General features: G+C 43.2%; 1 protein-coding gene across 1 annotated transcript in view; it reads right to left on the bottom strand.

The window, feature by feature from the left end:
- Nucleotides 1–22,407, bottom strand: part of GAD2 (glutamate decarboxylase 2) — a 63,514-nt gene that overhangs the window by 30,773 nt on the left and 10,334 nt on the right. The window contains exons 7-8 of the mRNA XM_073229237.1: nucleotides 20,712–20,827; nucleotides 9,639–9,718 (exon numbers count right to left, since the gene is read on the bottom strand). Coding sequence (XP_073085338.1) covers nucleotides 9,639–9,718; nucleotides 20,712–20,827 — 196 coding nt within the window. The remainder of the gene's footprint in view (nucleotides 1–9,638; nucleotides 9,719–20,711; nucleotides 20,828–22,407) is intronic.

The raw sequence follows: 22,407 nt of genomic DNA, 5'->3' as shown, positions 1-22,407 counted from the left end.
TTAAGCAGTGGCTGATGGTCTGTCATGCTGCATGCTAGGTGTCAGTGCTGAGGAAAGGCTGCCGGTAAACCAGACTGCTGCTTGGGAGGTGGATGTTTTGCATGGAGATCCTGATACTTTTTCAGTAGCCTTTAAAAATCTATATGATACTATAGGGTCAGATAACTTCATGAAGTTGCCTGGACAAAATCCCCATGCCAGCTAGAGCTGCCAGCAGGAAATATCTTCTCTTTAAGGAAAGCAGCAAAAGACACATACTACCATGCATGGGCTTTTGACCCAGATTCACAGCTATCTTCCCATTGCTCTGAAGGAGACAATTATGTCACCGAAGGGAGCACATTACTGGAGAGTATAAGCCTCAAGGCAGGTATCCAAATGGCCACAAGTCCAGCCCTTGAATCAGTAGTAACACTGCTCATTGGCCCTCCTGTCACTACAACCTTTCCTAGGTGAGCAGAACCTGGCTCTGTTCACAGAGATATGTGTGCAAAGAAGAAAGGATGCATGAATCCTTCCTGTTAGAAAGGGACTAATGTTACAATCACATTAATAGCAAAGCTACCCGCAGCCCCAGTGAACTGCCAGTTTTAGAAGCAGTCACTGCACTATGCCTTCCTCCATGATCGCTGCTCCTCAAGCCAACCCTACAAGAGTTATTATTGTTTTTACTTTTCAGATGAGGAAACTGAGGCTTAGAGAGGCAGCTGAATGTGGCTAAGAGTTTGGAATGTGTAGACAGAATAATCTGGTTCCTGCCCAGATCCTAGGCTAATTGTGTGTACTTGAAGAGTTAAGGTCTTCCTTCCATTTATTTATAAAATCATGATCGGATTACCTCCCTCACAAGGTTTGCATGAGGATTAAGTGAGAGTAAATATAAAGCATAATAAACACTAACTGAAAAACTCTGCCCAGCATATAGTAACCACTCAGTACACATTAGATGGTCTCATTGCTATTAGCAATAGGAGAATTTGCATGATGGGACTTCACGGATGGCACACAGTTAGTTGGGAGCAGATTTCAAACACAGAACTCTCTGATCTCAGAACCCAGGTTCTTAGCACCATGTAATAAATGTCTTCCAAAGCATTAATGGGATTTAAACAAAATACTTAGTACTTTGACTTAAGAAGAAATCTTTCAGGTTGAGTTCTTGAATTGTAATGATGTATATAATACTTCCACTATGTTTTTTTTGGAATCCCCCTGAATTGATCCTAATTCTTCCTGTGATTAGCACTGATTAATAAAATAAGAAAAATTTATGTCCTCTTACTAAAATATATCACTTTATCACTCTTTGATGGTAATGTTCTTTCTAGTATAGCACCCAAATGCTATAGAAGTAACAGAAAACTAGGATCAATGAACTACTCAATTTGAGGGCTATTAGTTTTTAGTTTGTTTCATTGTTTCATTTTTTTTTTTTTTTTTTAGCTAGTCAGTGCTAAGCAAAACTATTTTTTAACATAGACTGCAATATAAGACAGCAAAGGATGCCCATGGACCCAAGCAGACAAAGAACCTGAATAGGTATCTTCCCAAATAAGACATACAAATCACTAACAGGTGCATGAAAAGATGTTCCACATCACCAGTCATCAGGGAAACGCAAAGCCAAATGACAGTGAGCTATCACCTCACACCTGCTAGGATGGCTATTATCAAAAAGAAAAGAGATAAAAAAACATGTTGGTGAGGGTATGAAGTAAAGGGAACCCTCATACTGTTGGTTGGGAATGTAAATTGGTACAGCCACTATGGAAGAGGATGGAGGTCCCTCAAAAACTAAATATAGAACCACCATATGATCCATGAATCTCAGTCATTGGCAAGTATGCAAAGGAGATGAAATGAATATTTTGAAGAGATACATGTATTTACATGTTCACTGTAGCTTATTCACAGTAGGCAAGATTAGGAAACAACCTAGGTGTCAACAGATGAATGGATAAAGAAATGTGGTTTTATATATATATATATATATATATATATATATAATTCATCCATAAAATCCTTCCATTCATGACAACAGGCATGAACCTTGAGGATATTCTGCTAAGTGAAATAAGTTGATCACAAAAAAGTCAAGAAATACTCCTATACCTCAAGTCATCAAATTCAAAGAGACAGAAAGTAGGATGGTGGTCACCAGGGGCTGGGGGAAGAGCTGGGGGAGCTGGAATCTCACGGGTGTGGAGCCGCAGTTTTGCAAGATGAAAGTTCTGGAGATGGGTGATGACGACGACTGCACATCAATATGAACGTGCTTCCTCCCCCTGAGCTGTGCACTTAATAATGGTCACAATAGTAAATTTTATGGGGATCTTTACCACAGTTTAAAAACTGTGGGGAGGGGGGAAGGGACCATGTTTAACTGGTGTACTCTAGGGGTTCTCTGCTGAGCCTGAGCTCTGATTCCTCACTTCCCAGCTACGTGACCTTGGGCATGCTGCACTGCTGCCCTGGTGATGAGTCAATGGAGGAAGGAGAACTTAGCGGCCTGTTGAGGACTATTGTCTGTAGAAACTCTTCATCAGCGCTGTCAACACACTGTGAGGGAATACACTCTTTTGTGTCTCTAATGAATGAATTCATTAGGTCAGTTGTGCAAGGGGCTTAGGACTGTGCCTGGCACGTAATAAACAGCACGTGTCAGCTGTTATTATTTATATCCTTGCTGTGGTAGGACACCATACTGCTGCAAGCACCTCTGGCTCTCTGCACGTAAACCCATAGGAACTGTGACCCTCGGAGCCTTACCACAGCCCTGCTCAGTCATAGTAGGTTCAGGGTCTCCATGAAGTCTATCCTATTCCAGTGCACTCGACAGCTCCCCAGGGACCTGAAAGAGTTCATCAGCTTCCCTAACCACCTTCAGGCCCTGGCCGCAATTCAGCTAATTTAATAAAAGAGAATAATAACCCCAGATTACTTATGCTTTCAATTGTTTAAATCAATTGTATGGTAAAATGTGGCAAGTAAGTACAGGACAATGTACTCTAACTGTAATATAAAGCTAAGTGATGCAGTTAAAGAAAAAAACTAAACTGCATACCAAAGCAAAAGTAGTTAGTTTTTGTGGTATGAAAGTATTAATCACATCCTGACAGAACTGTCATGTTACCTGGGAGTTAGGAAGGCCAGTGCCTTGTCTAGTCTTATGCCAACCAGGTATCACAAATCCTGGTCAGGTTTATTTTCTGGAGGGTTTTATAGCAATTTTCTAGTAATTTAGATAATTTAAAGGAAACCCTGAAGGGAAGAGGTGGAGAAATGGAAGGGGTGGGGAGAGAATTGATTTATAAACACTCCTATTAGTACACACTGATAACAAATAACAGATAGGGGTTGCAGAGAGGGGGAGGGATGAGGAAAGAGAGAGAGAGAGAGAGAGAGAAACCCTTCCTTACAGTGGGATGAAAGGAACTAATAAATGTAGAAGGAATGATGGAGATACGAAATTACTCTTTTGCAGCCATCATAATAATTCAGGCAAGAATCTTCAATGGATGCTAAACTAGTGAGTGAGTGAACATTTCAGGAGGAACTTACATAGTCTTGAAGCATCCCCTGTGAGATACTTATTAATGGCAAAGCAGAGACTGGTCATTTTACAGTAGAGAAACCTGGCAGATGCCATCTTAGCCTACTGGTCAAAGCTGACGTTGCTGATGATGTGACAGACCTCCTGAGAAGGTGCACTTGGGAAAGACAAGCATCCCCTCCCAGGAATTCCTGCTCAAATATGCATCACCTGAATCTAATCATGAGGATACATCCAACAAACCCAAATTAAGAAAGAGCCTACAAAATAAATGGTCTATACTCTTCAAAAATATCAGTATCATGAAAGATGAAGGATGAGATGATGCACAGATTAAAGAGACTAAAGAAACAGCTAAGTGCAAGTGTGATACTGGCCTGGGCAAAAAAAAATAGCTCTGTAGGCTATTACTGGGACAACTGATGAAATTTGAATAAGGTGCACAGATTAAATAATAGTCTTGTGTCAATGTCAGATTTCCTGATTTTGATCATCGTACTGTGATGGCATAAGTGAGTATCTTAGCTCTTAGGAAATACACACTTAAGTCCTAAGGGATAAAGGGGCATGACGTTTACCAGGAAGGCTCAAATGTTTCAGGAAAAATTATATCTGTGACATATACATAATTTATATATACAGCATTGTAATATTCATTATAGTCAATATGTAATACTGAATGATGCATGTGGAGAGAGAACGCTATAGCAAATATGTCAAAATGCTGACAATTGTTGAATTTGGGTGTAGAGTGTATGGGAGTTCTTGTTACTATTCTTCCAAGCTTCTTTTACATTTGAAGTTATTCACAAAAATGCAAAGTAAAATAAAAGGTTGGATGAGTTAATGTGTCAGCACCTTTCCAGCTCAGAGGGTTTCTGAACTGAAATCCATCCATAGCTTGTCGGCCTAGTGTAAGTCTGGGCTTTGCCCATTTGCCTCTTGTCCAACTTGCCCGACCCTTCCTCCTGCCCTGCCATGGTCACAGCTGCAGTTTTCTCCCCCTCATCTCCTTCCAAGTTTAGAAGGTAAGATAACTTCGAGTTCTTATGAGCTTTTCAGAGAAAGATCCTACACAATTCTAGCCAAAAGAGTAAGGAACACACAAGGGAAATTAAACCTCTGCTATCTATTTGATCTTCACTTTTTTCCATATAACTCACATTCCCTCTCTAGCAGGTCCTTTGTCCTAGTTAAATATGCCTTAAGCCACCTCCTTAAAAAAAACCGAAGTCATCCTGGACTCAACACCGCCTCCAGCTTCTGCCACCTTCCTCCCTTTCGTGGCTCAGCCTCTGGAGACTTGCATCTGTTTGTTCCCCTTCTCTCCCACGATGCAAACTGCTCTTGCCTAACTCACCTGCCACCTTGTGATAAGTAAAGCTGAAGGGCAGTTGCGACCCTCACTTCATCTACTGGTAGCTTTTGATGCTGTTAACCACGCCTTCTAGAAAAACACTCTCCTGGCCCTCGCAGCCCCAGTTGCTGACTCTCCTCCGACAATGCTGGGTGCTCCTTGCCCGTCTCTGTTGCAGGCTCCCCTGACTCTGCCTGTCCCTGGAATGTGGGTGCTCCTCATGGTTCTTTTCTAGGCTCCCTGTATGGCTTCCATTGTGTATCTTCTGAGCTCCAGGCTCAAATTTTCAATTGCCTGCCTGACACCTGCACTTGGATGTCTCATAAGCTCTTCAAACGCAACATCTCCACATCTGAGCTTTTCACTCCAGCCAGGATTCCTGCTCTCAGAGAACAGCAGCATATGGATGGAGCTGGCAAGCCCGAAGCCTGGCATTCATCTCTGACTCCTCTCTCAACCTGCACACCCGTCAGTAACTCCCATGATTCCAGCATGTCAGCTCCGCTGCCCTAGTGAGGTCAGCCTGTACCTTCCCTCTCTGAGGGCTTACCTTCCTCAAGAGTTAGCATTGTTTCAATGCCTGCCTTCAGCACACTAGACTAAGTTTTGTAGCATCTGTGACCATGTCCACCTTGGACACCACTGTGTTCCCAACCAAGGTCACTGCCTGCAGCCAAAATAGGGCTCCCACTTCCATCAAGTGGGAACTTTGTATTCGTCTAATTTTTCATCCAGAGAATAGAATTTTTCTCCCCTCCCCTCTCTCAAACATTGGTAAACATCTTTTGCCTAGTGGCCCAATCTGGTTCTGAAATATCACTCAGTTTTCTTTCAGAAACACTTATTTTCCTCTGACTTTTCCTCCCTATCCTTAGACACATCAAGACATTCATTTGGATTCCACTAATTCAAAATTTGCAAATATTAGATCCAATGATCCTTGAATGAAAATTCATCAATCTCATTGCTATAAATATTCAACTTTTTGCTACAAGGAAAGGGAATTCTTAAACTAGAACTTATGACATTAAAGATCCATTTAACATACTCTCCTCTTTTGAATTTAATAATTCATCTTTAAAAAACAGAATACTCTTTTTAGTTATACTTCCTACTAAAATATAAGCTATAGTGTAATGAGGTTTTCCATTACCTTACCTTATTTTACTTATTAGAGCATATATAATAAAATTAAAGTGCTTTTTGATTTTTCAACTCTTAAAGAACCTACTCCAAACAAATAAAGATATGCTATACATTTCTCTTTCTTCATGTGAACTGAGAACCATATTTCACCCTGAATGGGTCACCAAAGTGAGCCCCTGTGATGGCTAATTAAGTGACAACATCTCACAGGATCTTCTCCCCATGTGACTTTGGGCTTGCTTGTTAGAAAGGCACATGCTCTTCCTCTTCACTAGGACGTTTCCTTCCATTGTGAACTTCCTACTGAGTCAACTGTCTGCAGAACAAGGTAAAACCTGTCACCCAGACGCTGACAGAATAACCTGCAGAGCTGGAGACAGTGAGTGTCAGAAATGAATGGCTCCGAGAGCAGGGCCAGATTGGTGTTTTGCCGAGCCTGGATGAACTTTGCAAAGCACGTTAGGAGAAAGAACGTAGGTTCGCACTTTGTCAGCTGCAAGTGATTTCTGGAGCTGCTCCCCTGACTTTTTCGCAAGGACGAGATAATAAAAACAAAATGGCTGCCAAGACTGTTTGACTGGCTGACTGAACAGTGGCTTCAGGTGACTGCCCAAGGTCTGCTCCTTGGCCCCTGACCCCAAACATTTCAAATTCAGTTAATCCATTAGGCCAGGCTCTCAGTCTTAAACTCATGCTATACAGATGATGGGAAACAAAGATGACAAGTAGTTACCAACACAGCTTTCATTTTCTCCCCAACACACTCTCAGACAACACTGCTAGGAGAATACATTGGCAAAAACCTTTGCAAGGCAATTGGGCCTAGGGCCCCTTGCCTTAAGAGTGTGCATGCAAGAAGACATACAGATGGCCAACAGGCACATGAAAAGGTGCTCCACATTGCTATTCATCAGGGAAATGCAAAGGAGCTACCACCTCACACCAGTCAGAGCAGCCACTATTCAGAAGACAACAAATAGGTGTTGGTAAGGAGCTGGAGAAAAGGGAACCATCCCTACACTGGTAGTGGGAATGGTCCAGCCACTGTGGAAGGCAATACGGAGGTTCCTCAAAAACTAAAAATAGAAATACCATATGACCAAATAATTCTACTTCCAGGTATTTATATAAGAAAAGAAAATCACTGACTCAAAAAGACATACTCACCCCTATGTTTATCACCACATTATTTACAATAACCAAGATATAGAAGCATATCTGAAATGTCCATCGATAGATGAATGGATAAAGAAGATGTGGTATGTATACACAATGGAATATTACTCAGCCATTAAAAAAGAAAAAACCTTGCTATTGCAACAACATGAAAGGACCTTGAGGGTATTATGTTAAGTGAAATAAAACCAGTCAGAGAAAGACAAATACCATATGATTTCACTTATATGCAGAATCTAAAGAAACAAAACAGAACAAACAAAACAGAAACAGACTCATAGACATAGAGAAGAGACAGGTGGTTACCACAGGGGGAGGTGTTGGGGTAGGTGGGTGAAATAGGTGAAGAGGTTAAAGAAGCACAGAATTTCAATCATAATATAAATTAGTCAATGGAATGAAAGTATAGCATAGAGAACATAATCAATAATACTGTAATATTTTTCTGTACTGACAGATAGTAACTACACTAGTTAGGGTGAGCATTTAATAATGTAGATAACTGTCGAATCACTATGCAGTACACCCGAAACCAATGTAATACTGTATATCAACTATACATCAATTTAAATAAAAAAGACTGTGTGTATCATTTAAGTGAGCTATTATATTAAGAAATTCTCATAAATGGAGAAGCCCTGGTAGCAGAACATTCACCAGAGGATGGAAAGTTTGTAACAGCAACACCAAAAAAACCAGGAAATGAATAGTAGGGGACTAATACTTTGTGTTTGCTCTGTTCTAGGTGTCATTTTTGGTTTTACATTTGTAAACACGTTTAATCTTCATAACAACCCTATGATATAGGTGCCAGATTTTTCCCTTTTTTCAGATAAAGAAACTGGGCACAGAGGCACTCGCCCAAGCTAGTGCTGGAGCTGATGTCCGGATGTACACAGTCCAGCTCCAGAGCCAGCACATCAGAGGACTGTGTATCATGCTTTCTGACATAGTCACACTGCAAATACTATGAACTTAAGTGTTTGTAATAATGTGGAAAAATAGTTATGTTATGTCTAGTTAGAAAAAGAAACAGGATCACAAGTACATACATAGAAAAAGGAACAACAGCAACAAGATCAAATCTCTATGCTTTGAAAAAGAGATTCAAAAGTTGAGACACCAATATGGTATTAGTGATGTTCAATGGATGGTGGAATTACAATTTCTCCTGTCATTTTCCATTTTTTGAAAGGAAGCATGTATTGCTTTTTAGGTGATAAAAATGATCAGTTACTCCTTTGTAAAGCTCCCATGTGTTTCCTGTGTCCACTCACATTTCCCTCTACTTCCCGTCTTGCTACATGTCACACCTTCGCAGCAAATTTTTTTTCTCCAAGGCCTCATTTCTCCCCGCTTTTATTTCTCATCCTTTTTCCTTTCTTCTTCCTCCTGTGGCACTCTCTCCTCCCTTCCACGTCCACAAGGCTCATGAGCAGAAGGAGAAGAAGCCCCCCCAGCCCTTGCTGCCTGACGGCCCCCTTCTGTCTGTATGTACAATGGGTATATGGGGGAGGGGCAGCACATAAAGAGTTATTTTCTGAAAAAATTATTGACATAAAATTCTTTGACCTTAAAATCTGAGACTACCCGGCCAGTTACTGATCTAGAGCGCATTGGTTTTTCCAGCACCCTCTGCTTTCTGTTCCCTTCTCTGCTGTTGGACAACAACACATATCTCTCCCTGGCAGCCCTGTCTGGGCTCCCCTTCCCTGCAACGATTTTGCTTTTTCTCCTTGTTCTTCCATCTTCCAGGCCTGAACTTCTCTTTGAAGCAAAGCGCTGCCTGCAGACAGTCAGCTGTCCTCAGCCCAGACTTCTGCTCCCGTGAATACCTGGCTGACAGGCATGGCGGACTCATCCCCAGGCCACCTGCATTGTCACACTGTCTACTGATTTACACAGGAGTGGAAGCAGCAGTACTAAAGCCTTAAGGAGTGGAGTCAAGAGCTCCTTCCTTCCAGACTGTCTATCCGTCCCTGGGGACCACACTCAGGGACACTTGCCATCTGAGCTGATAAGGAAGACCTCCCCTCCTACAATCACTCCATCTAGTTCACACAATCCATGGAGTCTAGAATGCTGATGCCTCCAGCAATTAGTGCTCAGAAGATGGCTGCTGCTTAAGTGCCCAGGTGATGAATGTCCTTCAGCATCTCTTTGGCACAGAATATTTTGATGGATTTAACAAAAGTTCTGATTTGGTCAAGGGCCATGCAAGTCTTCGTGGCACTGACAAAATGTCCCAGGGCTCCAAGCAAGAGCCCATGTGACAAAGAAACAGCCAATGGCAGCTGCAATGGAGGCAGATTTGCTGCCCACAGGCTTCACCCGTTCTGAGACCAGAAGGCATGTATGTGGCATTTGCAAACTGTTACCCAGCAAGGGTTGTGGACTCATGCTCACCTCTCGTCACATTTAATCAGGATCACACTGTCTGTTCCAATCCCCAAGGCTGCAGCTCCCTTCTTGAGTGAAAAATGACTCTAAAAAAAAAAGCATATTTGTAATTAGTTGCATTGTAAAGACAAAATCCATCCCTTTGTCTGTTTTTTTTCTTCATTTATTTCTAATCTTTCCCTCCAAAGCCTGGATTGCTAAGAGAAGATGGCATTCTTTAGTTGAGACTTCTCATATAAAACATGTGCTGAAATGCACATAACAGAATTTACCCCCTTCCTCGTTTTTGAGGGCACAGTTCAGCGGCCTCAAGTACATCACACTGTGGTACAGCCATTGCTACCATCCATCTCCAGAACTTTTCACCTTGCAAAACTGAAACTCTGTCCCCATGAAATGCTGACTCCCCATTCCTTCTCCCCACAGCCCCTGGTGACCACCATCTACTTCTGTCTTCATGAGTTTAGCTACTCTGGGCACCCACTTCATATAAATGGAAACTACAATATTTGACCTTTTGTGACTGACTTATTTCACTCAGTATAATGTCCTCAAGGTTCATCTGCGATGCAGCATGTGTCAGAATTCCTTTCCTTTTTAAGGCTGAATCACATTCATTGTATGTACACACCATGCTTTGTTTTTCCATTCATCCATCAATGGATACGTGGGCTTGCTTCTACTTTTTGGCCATTGTGGATAATGATGCTATCAACATGGATGTACCAACATCTCTTTAAGCCCTGCTTTTAATCAACTTAGATATACACCCAGAAATGGAATTACTGGATCATATAGTAATTCTATTTTTGAGGAGCTGCCACACTGTTTTCCACAGCAGCTGCACCGTTTTACATTTCCATGAGCAGTGCACTACCGTTCCAACTTGTCTACATCCTTGTCAACAGTTATTTCCTCCTTCTTTGATAAGTCATTCAGATGGGCGTGGCATGGTACCACCTTATGGCTTTGATTTGCATTTTCCTGACTGGTGACATTGAACATATTTTCATGTGCTTATTGGCCATTTGTACATGTTCTTTGGAGAAATGACTATCCAAGCCCTTTGCTCATTTTTTAATGGGATCATTTGGGTTTTTGTTCTTATTGCTGTTTGGTTTACTTGGGCTTTTGAGTGAATGAAGACAACAAGACCATGGAAACTGTAAATAGAGCTGCTCCCCCAACAAACCAATCTTCATATAATTCAAGCCAATCTTACATATAAAATGTAAGAACACATCAACTCCTCCAGCAGGTATGTATTACATGGCTTCCAGATTGATATTTTGCTACCAACAGCTCTATTGGTTCTCTCACATTCAGTGAAATTGTGTGCAGTCAAGTAAGCAGAGAGGTTTGCCTCAAATTCAGCAGTCTTCAAGGCACACTTGCTGGAGGGGCTATATTTTGTGCAGGTGCCTGCCCAGCCTGGGACGGGACCAGGAAGGAGGCATGGGTAACTGGCGTGGGCAGAACAGTGTGTGCAGAAAGGCCACACTGACAAGCCAATGCCAAATCTTTGTTTGCGCTTTTGGTTATTGATTCTGGGTAGGACTCTGAATCTCAATGGCTGTAATCACTGTGCAATTTGGAGAGAGAGCTGGGGAGGCTGACCTAAGCCCAGCTGTACTGCATCTGCCCAGCAGCCTTTTACCATTAACTACAGATCATTAAGCTGTCTGGAAAGGAGAGCTGCTTCCTCAATTTACATCTCCAAAGGGTTGCTGACTGGAATTTTAAGTCATAGCTCCAGAGTGTCCTCTCTTCTAATGCCCACTTTAGACTCATCTGAGTTCTTAAAATATGTAGCATAGGAAATACTAACACACATAGTTTTAAGGGGTGTGTCTAATAAGAAGAAAGCACGTTTATAACAGCAGCAAATAGTGTACACCAATAAACGAGACGCTGAATAGAGAAGTTTAAAAACCCAGTGTAGCTAAGAAGTAATGAGAAAGGGCTTCATTTTACAACCTTGGAAAGAGAAACTGAATATTCTTACCAACAGATAAGGGAAATAGGAGAGAATGCTTAAAGATGCATGACTCTCTCACCAAAAAAGCTGTCCTCTTGTCCTCCAGTTAGCAGATACCTGGGTGACCCCAAAAAGAAGGCGCTCAGGGGAAAACAGGGCTAAGGCTGTTACTGCCAGGAGGGCTCAGAACAGAGGCCCCAGCGGCCCCACCAAGCAAGCACAAGCTACTCCAACTGGGTCCCACAGCAAATGAGCTCATAAGCACTGTTAGAACCACAGTCGTAGACCAGACTTGAAAATTCCCTGAGCAGACAAAACCAGTTTCGTCATACAAGCAAAGCTTAATTTAGCTTATTCTGCAAGACAAACGAGGCTAATGATCTGGTTCATTTTTTGCTTGTGCCTCTGAAAATTATGAGTGAAATTTAATTGTTCCCCCACATGGATATTAGGTAACCATGAATCAATCCCCTTTGGCTTAAGAAAATTCTAATATTGTAATCAATCACTAGATTGATTCATGAATAAACTCTCACTGCTTCCACACTGTATACATGGCTTTATAACAATATACCTGAGACTTATTTCCTGTTTTGGCAAGGGCTCCTGGTTTGCATCCTGCCTTTTTGGTATGAGCACAATAAACTCTTATTAATTACTACTACAGCGGTTCAGTGGTTTTAGTTTGACTTCTGTTTTTTTTTCACCCTGAACTTTTGACAGCACAAAACTACCAAATAGTAAATTGGGGATAAATAAGAGATCTGGTGCACCTTGTCAAGGAGAGGAAGTAGTCTTGTCTGGTCTTTAATGAGAAAAAATAGGGATTCTCAAATGAGGAGCAATTACCTAGGATAATTGATCTCTGTAGCAATTGCCACACTTATAGAAAAACACATGCCCAAGTGGGAAGCTTCAAGATGGGTAACAAAGGTGATATGAGGCATGAAAAAGAAAATAAGGTACCAAAGACAGAGGCAATTTATACTTTCAGGAAAGGAAGGAGGGAAAGAACTAAATGTTACCCACAGCAGGAAGGGACCAAGGAGAGGAGTGAACTTGAGAGACAAAAAAGCCACTCCCTAATGAGGAGGAACAGGGAAGATAGCTGAGATGGCCTGCCTCTCTGGGCTGGTGAGACAACACATGGACAGTCATTTTTAATTCCTGGCACCACACTTAATGGAGCCACTTACTGGTGAGCCAGAGCAGAGCACATCCAGGAAGCTAAGGAGCCTGGAATCCCAGTGTCCAGGGAGAGCTCAGAGGACACCTGGCTGTGAGCAGAGGGCACTGGGGGCATGTGGCATGGGTGGCCTTATATCTGAAGGGCTGTGCCAAGGCAATGGCAGAGGGGTACACTGCTCTGGAAGTTTCAGATGGTAAAACAATGATCAAAAATTGGAAGCTGCAAGGATCCATGTGCATCTCCAAGTAATCAAGACTAACAGAGATGAGTGTTCATCAATAGAATGGCTGCGGAATGAGTTAACCAACACCCCTGACTTCCTGGCCATGATTTTGGAAGAATAACAATAGATGTCTGAGAGAATTGAGTGCTTATTTAGGACTAAATCATATTTATATTTAGGGGTAATAGATATTAAAACCAATTTGATTTTTATTTATACTAAATGAAAAATTCAAGAAAGATCCATTTACCTTAAAAAATCATAAGTACTCTAGATACAGGCTACATGATTTCAGCTGACATTTAAAATATGTGCAAATAAGGATGGGATTTTATAGTTATATAGGTAAAAAATAAGCAGGCTTTCTGGGTGTGAGTGGGATGAGAATGGGGAGAGTGAGAGCCCATAGGCTGGGGTGGAGGCTTGAGCCTCGCCACTCCATCCGGCCCTGTGACAGGAGGGTGCTGCCCACTCCTTCCTTCTTTACTGGGAATAATACATCTTACCCATCTTTGAGGAAGGCAGGAGAGAAAGGGGAATGGTGGAAAGCTCTGAGATAAACCACTTCACTCTCCCGACATGCTGGTTCCTCTTCCTCTGTTACAATGCAGATAAGCAGCTTGAAAAGCTGCACTAATTCTTTTAAGCCATTACTAGTAACCTCCGGATATTTAACTAAGACTCAGATTCCACTGCCTAGTGGACCGCAGGGCTTCAGGAAAAGCCTCTGCTAGGCGCAGGGGACATGAAGATTATGACAACAGAGCTCAGTCCCCAGCGGCCTCCCCCACCTCGCCTCCTACTTCCCCCCCTCTAGCTCTCTCTCTGCCTGGTGGGACTGGCCTTTCTGGTCTTTGAGAGCTTGTTAAATCTGTCCTTGCCTCTGAGCCTTTGTACATACTGGCACATTTCTTGGAAAATCCTTCCCTCCAGTTCTTAGATGGCTCCCTTCCTCATTCAGTGGAGGTCTCTGCTCTATATCACCTCCACAGAGACCCTTTATGGCCATCTTACACAACAGCCCACTACCATTCTGCTCTCTTGTCACCATGCGACATGAGAGTAAATATTTATCTGTTTACTGCCTGTCCCCTTCTAGAACATAGGCTGCATGAGGGCAAAGATTTTGTTGTAGTATACAGTTAACAAGTATTTGTTGAATCTGAACCATAAGCTCAGAGACCAAGTCCAGGGATATGCCCCCTTTTTGTTGCCATAAATCTCTGGCCACTAATTCCAAGGTTGAGATGTAACTTTGGTGATTGGGGCCGGACAGCTGGGGCTTAATGGATCCCAACACCTCCAATCTAAGGACACTTGTAAAAGCAAATCGAGAAATCTTGGCACCCAGCCCGCAAGGCCTAAGATGGGGTCCTTACTAAGCGGGGAGCAGTTGTAGGCCCTTCTAACCTGACCAGCTGCTTGCAGGGGGAAAAAGAAGCAACAAAAAGACTTCAACTAAAGAAAGAGAAAGGGCACGACTTGGAAACAGCAGCTCTTAACTCTGCTAACATTCTATCAAAGCTCTGTCTTCTGGCTTTAAGGTCTATCAGTTGTCCTTAACTTGATCCTTTTATACCAATACTCTCCTTTGTGGGCAGAGTGGATGAAGTGTGTATGTGTATGTAAGAACACTGGACAGAGATGAATGGGGGTCATTACACATCAAGGATTCCTAGCAAGAAGGTCTTCAAGCCCAACCTATGAAGGAGCTGCAATCTGCCTGCTTTGGCCCTTCCCAGGTTCTTGCCTTGGGCCCCCACCTCCCTCAGCGATGGCCGGACTCTCTGTCCTTCCTCCACCCCACACACACCCTTTGGCTTGCCCCCTCTGCATCCCGAGGTTTGAGGGAAATGACAGCTGCATCTGCCTTAGGGAGACTGGTAGTCCTTGGTCTTGCTTCTACCCATCAAATGGCCAAAAGAGCTTCCCACTTTCTAAAGCATCTGCTCTACTGAGAAGCGTGTACTCTGTGACACCACCTCATTGACTTCTATGATTTGGAGGAGGCGATCAGCCAACAGTCTTCTCAGAGACGCCATGAGATTCGAAGGCGATATGGTCCTGCACACGAGGCATTTCTGGGAAGCTGCTACCTGATATTTCACACACAATTCTATGGTTTAAAGTCACCCACTGTGAGCTTGTGCCCTAGGTGAGTGGTAAAAGAAAGTGTGTACCAGGATTGTTGACATAAAAAGAGACCCAAAGCTGATAATTTGGTGACAAACGTGAACATCAGCACTGAGCATGTGCTCAGACACACGATTATTCCATGTGATCTCAGGCGCACCCGGGAGGTTAACTGTCCCCTCCAGATCTCCTGCCCTTCCCTTCCCTTGGGTACCTTGTGGGGGGTTCTTTGAGTGCAGGCACAGGGTTTGTTCTGCCCACTGCTGCCCCCTAGTGCCTGAGGTAGTGCCGGGCACACAGCCGTCCTGAGCAGGAAGACAGAGAAAGCTTCCCACTGCCCTCTGACCGCACTTGTCTCTCAGTGCCTCATTCTTTGTCTCCTACTGAATGGAAATATCCCCAGGAGAGGCAACACTTAGCTTTTACCCATCACTGACATGGCTCTCAGGTGGTTTCCTGAGAGTAGGTGATGATGGGATTGGATAGAGAAAATAACACAGGGGCTGATGAAGGCCCTGAAATGCAATGGTGGCAGGAATGCAGAGGTGGAATGGGGGGCGAACAGCAAACTGAACTGAGCTCACACTGCACATCCTGGAGGCTCTGTCCCGCTAAGTTTCTGTGTAACGGGAAGCATTACATGAGAGCTCTCTTTTTCCAAGATGCCTGGGTACTGTTAGTCTTTTTTTTTTTTTAAACAGAAAGGACATCTACTTTTGGTTTGGAAACATTTCAAATAGTGTGATGTGAAAACCATCTTTCTCAAGAAACTATGAGAATCGCCTCTGCACAGAAGTGGGCTGAGGCCATGCAGGGCCTCAGCAGAACACCAGTGACCAGTTCCAGGTGACCTGGCTTGAAGCGGGCCTGGGGTGTGAAGAGTGCAGTGAGTTATGGTGATTTGCATAACAGATCCCAGGGTCTTTTGTGATTACAAAGAACACTTTTCCTAGACACAGTTATGCTGCCTCATTGACGTTGTTTCTGGAAGAGCTTGTGTCACAAGAGGGAAACAAAGGAATTTGGAATTAAGCTCATGGTTTGGGCTTTCAAAGGATTCAGAGCTAGAGATGTGAACTACTAAGCTGTGACTGTAGCTTCCCTCCAAACCTACTTTCAAAAAAGGACCTAAAAACTCATCAGATTAATTTTTGCCAAGTTTTTCTATCACTGAAGATTTGGTAAAGGTGACAAGATTCCAGCAAAGGATGACTACTGAACCAGGCTATCTTGAAGATTCCTCCCAATTTTGAAATTTTGTGATTCTGTATTTTGGAGGAAAACAATCTTGGAACTCTTCACTCAGCTTAAATGCTATCTCCTGTTTCAACTCAGCAATTGATTTACTTCTAATGTTCTTCACAGCAACACTATTTGTTTAATTTAGTCCTATCCAAAACTTCAAGTCAACAGTTTGCTTTGAACAAGTAGGAAAAATGAATGTCCTTATCAGCTAGGGAAAGTTTTAGTTTGTATTGGTGGCCAGAAAAGAGATGAATAGCTCTGTGGGGTGCAACAGAGAGTGTGTGAAAGGCCATTTAGAAAATAAAAGATGACCCTTCCCTTCTTGATTGTGTGAAGTTTCTGGTTGGGTGATGGAAGACCACAAAGTTTCTCAATGCCATTTCCATCTCTGTGGCTCTAAGCATGTCAAGTTATAAACTTAGTGCTCACAATAGAAGAAAAGATCGTAACTTTACCTGGTTCAAAAGATGAAGAAATTATATGGCAGGAGATAACCAACACGGGGAAAACGGATCCGAGGAAACATGCTGTGGGTGACTTTGGAGCAGCCTGCTAGAGACTAGTGCTCAGGGCACCTGCCCCGCGGTGGGAAAGCAGCCCAAGGATTGTCAAGAAACAAGCGTGTTGGCAAATAATGCTCTTGGTCTGACGTGCCACTGGCTGGCCACGAAACCTTGGGCAAAGCCTCCCCCATCTTGGGCGAGGGCTTCTTCATCTATACAACAAGTTTATTTTTATGTTACCAGTACTTATGCAGAGTTTCTCATGTGCCAGGCACTGAGGTGTTTCGTAAGGCTTTCATCTGATTTTCAGAGGTCTTGGGTCTTGGAAACTCTCAAAGCTCATCAAGAGAGAAATACCTGAAGCAGCTTCTGCCACAGCCATTGGGCTCCCCTCTCCCCATTGGGTCCTGCCAGCAGCCCCTCCACTGCCCTTCCTCCCTGCAGGTCAGTCAGGGAGGAAACCCACACGCAAAGAAGGCCATTGTTCAGCCCGGAGAAAAGGCGTAAGAGACATGACTTGGTAATGCTTTTTCTTCAGCCTGTGGAGATATATTTCTGGGACTGATGGGCAAAGTGATTGTAAAATCTGAAAAGACTGAAGGAATATATGGCCCGGCCTGAAGCTGCAAGAGGCTACACTCAGTGATGAATGGAATGGAATGGCCCTGAGGTCTAGAGCCCAGAAGTAACTAAATACGGGGGTCAAGTTACTTCTTAACCTAGCGTTGCAAGGGCAGGGCTCACTTTTAAGAGCTCCTATCTCTACAATGGTCTGGATCAAGTACTCAAGGAGACACGGAAATGCCTTTAACTGAGCTCTGAAAGCCCCCTGTAGCCCAGCCCTTTGAGATAATGAGAAGGGTATTTTTGGTGGAGGGAGGGAGTAACAATTTAGCATCCCCTTCACGTTAAGAAAAAGCTCTTGGTGGAATTTTGATTCAAGAAGGGATAAAGTGTTTGATTAATTTATGAACTACGCTGTACAAAATTTTGTCACTGAACCTTTTAGTCTGGTTTCTGCACTGGTAGTTCAGGGCAGGGACCACACTGATCTGGGAGTTAGGAAACCCCTTTAATCCTGGCGCTACCTATCTAGCTAACTGCAGTCTCTTTGTTTTTACAATGCTGATTGCCATCTCTGTTCTGCATGTCTTACACAATTGTCATGAGAATCTGAAAATCAAATGAGTTTTGTATATTGGAAGTGTGTTGGCAATGGTCAAACAGTTATCAAATATAGGCATTATACATTAGAAAAATAGTTCATCTATCAAAAATAAGCCTGTAGTTAGAATTAATTGGTATTTTAAGAAAGGTTCATAATTCAAATGTTCTTTCACAATTATGTACATGGATAGAGATACAAGAAGGAGCAGGGAGAATCAAACGGTTGTTGTATAGCCAAATCACCTTTCTTTCCCTTTGAAATGAAGAAGTAGACTCCAAGTTTGCAATATCAATCAAAGTACAGCAAAATCATTCTCAGACCACATAACCTGGGCTTTCTGGGCAAGGTTAAATCAATTTATCTGAAGTGTGAACCGAAGAAATTCAGGCAAAAACCAGAGAGCACAGGGCAGCTTGCTGTTTGACCAACCTTATTTCAGGTCGTGCAAACAACATGGAAGCCAAAAGAAAAAGATGCCCAATATGAGATCACTGGGGCTATTTGAGACTGAGAATATAGTAACATTTAACTATGCAAAAATCCACTTCAGGGAAATAATAATTGGACAGAAATTATATCATGTTTCTCTACCCTTGGATAAGTTGAGAAATGAAAGTTATCTCATGGTGGGGTACTAGGCTTGATAGGCTGAATAATGCCTTCTCCTCTCAAAGATGATCCTAAATCCTGAAATCTGAGCATATGTTACCTTACATGGCAAAAAAGACTGCAATATCAAGAAAAGAAGGCATGGTAAAATTATTCTCAGACCACCTGACCTGGGCTTTCTGGACAAGGTTAAGTCAATTTACATGAAGCTTGAGCCCAAGATAATCATGCAGGAGCCAGGGAGCATAGGGCAGCTTGCTGGTTGACCAGATTTGGTGAAATTCAGGGTCTTGAAATGGTAGATTATCCTGGGTTATCTGGGTGAACCCAGTGCAATCACAAGGGTCCTTATAAGGGAAAGCAGGAGATGGGAGAGAGAGAGCCAGAGAAGGAGATGTGGCAGAAGCAGAGGTCAGGGAGAGAGAGACAGAGAGAGATTTGAAGATGTTCTCAGCTGGCTTTGAAGATGGGAGAAGTGGCCATGAACCAAAGAAGGCAGGTGGCCTCCAGAAGCTTGAAAAGACAAGGAAACAGATTCTCCCCTAGAGCAGCTCCAGAAGGAGCGCAGCCTCGCTGGACCCACCTGGTTTACTGGCCTCCAGAACTATAAGATAATAAATTCATGTTGTTTTAAGCCATTAACTTTGTGGTAATTCGTTTCAGCAGCCATAGGAAAGTGAAACACCAGGTAAATTCTGGCTGTGGGCTTCTCTACTAAATTTGACCCCTAGAAGTTGAAGAAGGGCACTAACAAAATAAATAAATGAAGTGCTAAACCAGGACAATAAAAACAAGATGCTAAATATAATCTGTAAACATAAATCATTAGTTCCTTTTGATTCCATGGCTACTGCTATGGTTGTGAATTGTATTCAAAGGTTTCTGATCTGTTCTAGCCCTGTGTTTTCTCATTATGAACTCAGTCACATACATACACACACACACACACACACATGCACACACACACACACGCACAGACACACAGTCTAAAACAAAAAAAGTTCCATGGTAGATCAGAGGTCCACTATGACTCCCTGCTTTACAGGAGCCCCTACTTTCCCTACAGACCCCTCTCTTGCCTCCCCATATCCTTTTTTCCCCACCACCACAGGGCTTCTTGATCTTTTTGAGGCAATTGTTTCCCAAACTCCAGGCTACTTTGAGGCAGAGTCCATGGTGGAACACTTAGGAATCACATGGTAGGCAATGCTTACTAACGCCTGTCAAGAAGTCTCTGGTTTGTGGCAGGGCTTGTGTGATGAGAGAGTTTGGAACCAAGATGTCTCTCAAATGGCTGTAGTATGGCTTTGAGCTTGTGTGCTGCTTCACACAGGCACGTGACACAAGCTGGTGGCCTAGCAGGCTAAAGCTGTTCAGCTCAATTTATGTGAACAGGGTGAGCCAGTTTTTTCAGTGCCTTGGTGGTAGTGATGAGAATGGCATTAGCTTTTTGAAGGTCACAGCAGGGATATGAAGTCCTGTGCCATGATGTTCCACAAGGAAGACCCAAGTTCTTGGCATCCTGCCTTCAGAGCAGCCTGGCAGAAAGCAGAAGCCTGTGCTTTGCTGGGACGGATCTGGCCCAGAGGTCAGATATGATAGACCACTAGAGCATTTCTCTACAGGATGAAGTCTCTGGTTAGGTCCACCAAAGGTTAACATTCAGTGGTTCAAGATAAGATGAGGAGAGGATATCTGATCAGCATATTCAAACAGCACCAATTGTCCAAAGAAGCTCACAGGTACACTGCCCTGTCCTCCTTGTCTTCCCCCAACATGCAACATTATTATAGAAAAATGAAATGCAGGAACTAGAGTAAAACCATTCTGCTTTCTCTCTGAGGGTTTTCCTGAATTTCAAAGAGTAAGGAGTTCACCCCCTTGTATTACTCAGCCATTCTTGCCACAGATTCTCCCCCAAGTAGTACCTTCTGGAAAATGACCTGTGGATAAAGCATCTCCAAAGATGATTCCTTCAACTCAGGTTTTATGGAATATAATCTTAAACTTGGAGAGAACAGAAATACATACATGCTCAGATGTGAAGGCAATGAGCCTGGGAACCGCAGCCATTCCTTTCTCCTTGACTTCTGGGAACATCTTAAAGCGTGCAATCAGCATGGCATACATGTTAGATATGGCGCCACCTAAAAGTACAGCAATGCAGTTACCTTTCCTGGTCACCATGAACACCGATTCACATGCAACAACCCTCATTTCCACCAATCTACAGTCCTCCTTGGTTGCAGGAGACCATCTCATTGGTTATCCTTTGAACTGAATCCTCAGACTCAGGTGCTGGCTCAGATGGTCCAAAGAAGGAGCACCGGGCCAGCCACAGGACAGACGCTCTCCCTCCGCACCCCTTCTCTGTCACTAAGGGGAGCTGCATTTGACTCTCCTCTTCCTGTGAACCCTTTGAACATGCTTGTAAGAACTGTGAAATAGCTGCCTTCCCTTCCAGATTGCAAGTGTGGCCATTCTACCTCAGGCCCGTGAAATCCTGCTTACATCCTGATGGAGAACACTTATTTCTGTTCGTTTCAGCTCACACAATGATGTGCACTTGGACTGAGGCAAATCGGTTGCTCTTAATGATGTGGACTGTTAATCAACAATTTTTAAAGAATGAGGATAAACATCTAAGCTCATCTCATCATAATCATGTTTGTTAATCCCCCAAAACAGGTCTTACCTCTCAAAGACATTGAAATAAAATTGTGATATTTAACCAAATCTTATTTTATAATTATAGGAAAACAGACAACTAAGGGAATTCAATACCATATTGAATTGCTTTTCTTGTGTGATCCTAAAATTGTCAAGGATGTCACACCATAAGATTTGTATCCATATAAAATGGTCTCATTTGATAAGCAAATAAAAAGTGAGCTTTTCCCCAAGATTGTTGGAAAGTTTATGGGTTTTATTACACAGGAAAAATATTTTTGTGCATGCAAATGAACATGCTGGCATGGAAGTTGTGAGACCATGAGGCAGAATGAAGGTATTATCTCCTCCTTTCACCCAAAGGGGGACACAGCCAGGCCATGCGATCATGTGGGTGCTTTGAGATCCCTTCCCTTCAGGTGGGAACTCAGAAAGGGCCTCCGTACCAAGCTGAATGGCCCACACAAGGCCATGACCTTTGCCTTGTGAGAGCTGGGCTCTGATGCAAGCAGGAAGCCTGGTACAGAATAGGCATCACCCAAATCTTGGCTCCATCATCAGTCAGAATGAGGGCAATTTCTAAATCTTCTGGACCCCAGAGACGGAGGGCAAGCAGAATCCAGGTCATGCCTGGGCCCAGTGTATAGGGTGCTGTTAGGCAAGGGACCAGCTTTTAAGGGAACTTCTCCAGCTCATGGTTTCTCAACACTGACACATGATGATATATTGGGCTGTGTAATTCCTTGCAGTGGGGGCTGTCCTGTGTACTGTATGGTGTTTAGCAGCACCCCTTGCCTCCACCCACCTGGTGCCAATAGCACAATGTCCCTTCACCCAAGTTGTGACAACCAGAAATTATCAATGTCTCCAGATGTTGCCAAACATGCCCCAGGGGGCAAAATTGTCCCTAGTTGAAAAGCACTGCCCTAGGTGTCCTCTCAGAGAAGCTGAGGAGAAAGAAGGGCAGAAGGAAAAGGGAATATGTCCATAAAGAAAGTCCACTGCATAGCTTAATGATCCAAGAGGCTTCCAGCTCTGCTTTCCCACTCCTCGTTCT

This window comes from Manis javanica, chromosome 2 (assembly GCF_040802235.1).
Source record: "Manis javanica isolate MJ-LG chromosome 2, MJ_LKY, whole genome shotgun sequence".
Classification (NCBI taxonomy): Eukaryota; Metazoa; Chordata; class Mammalia; order Pholidota; family Manidae; genus Manis; species Manis javanica.
Note: the sequence above shows the minus strand (reverse complement) of the source record. Positions and strands in the feature narration are given on the sequence as shown.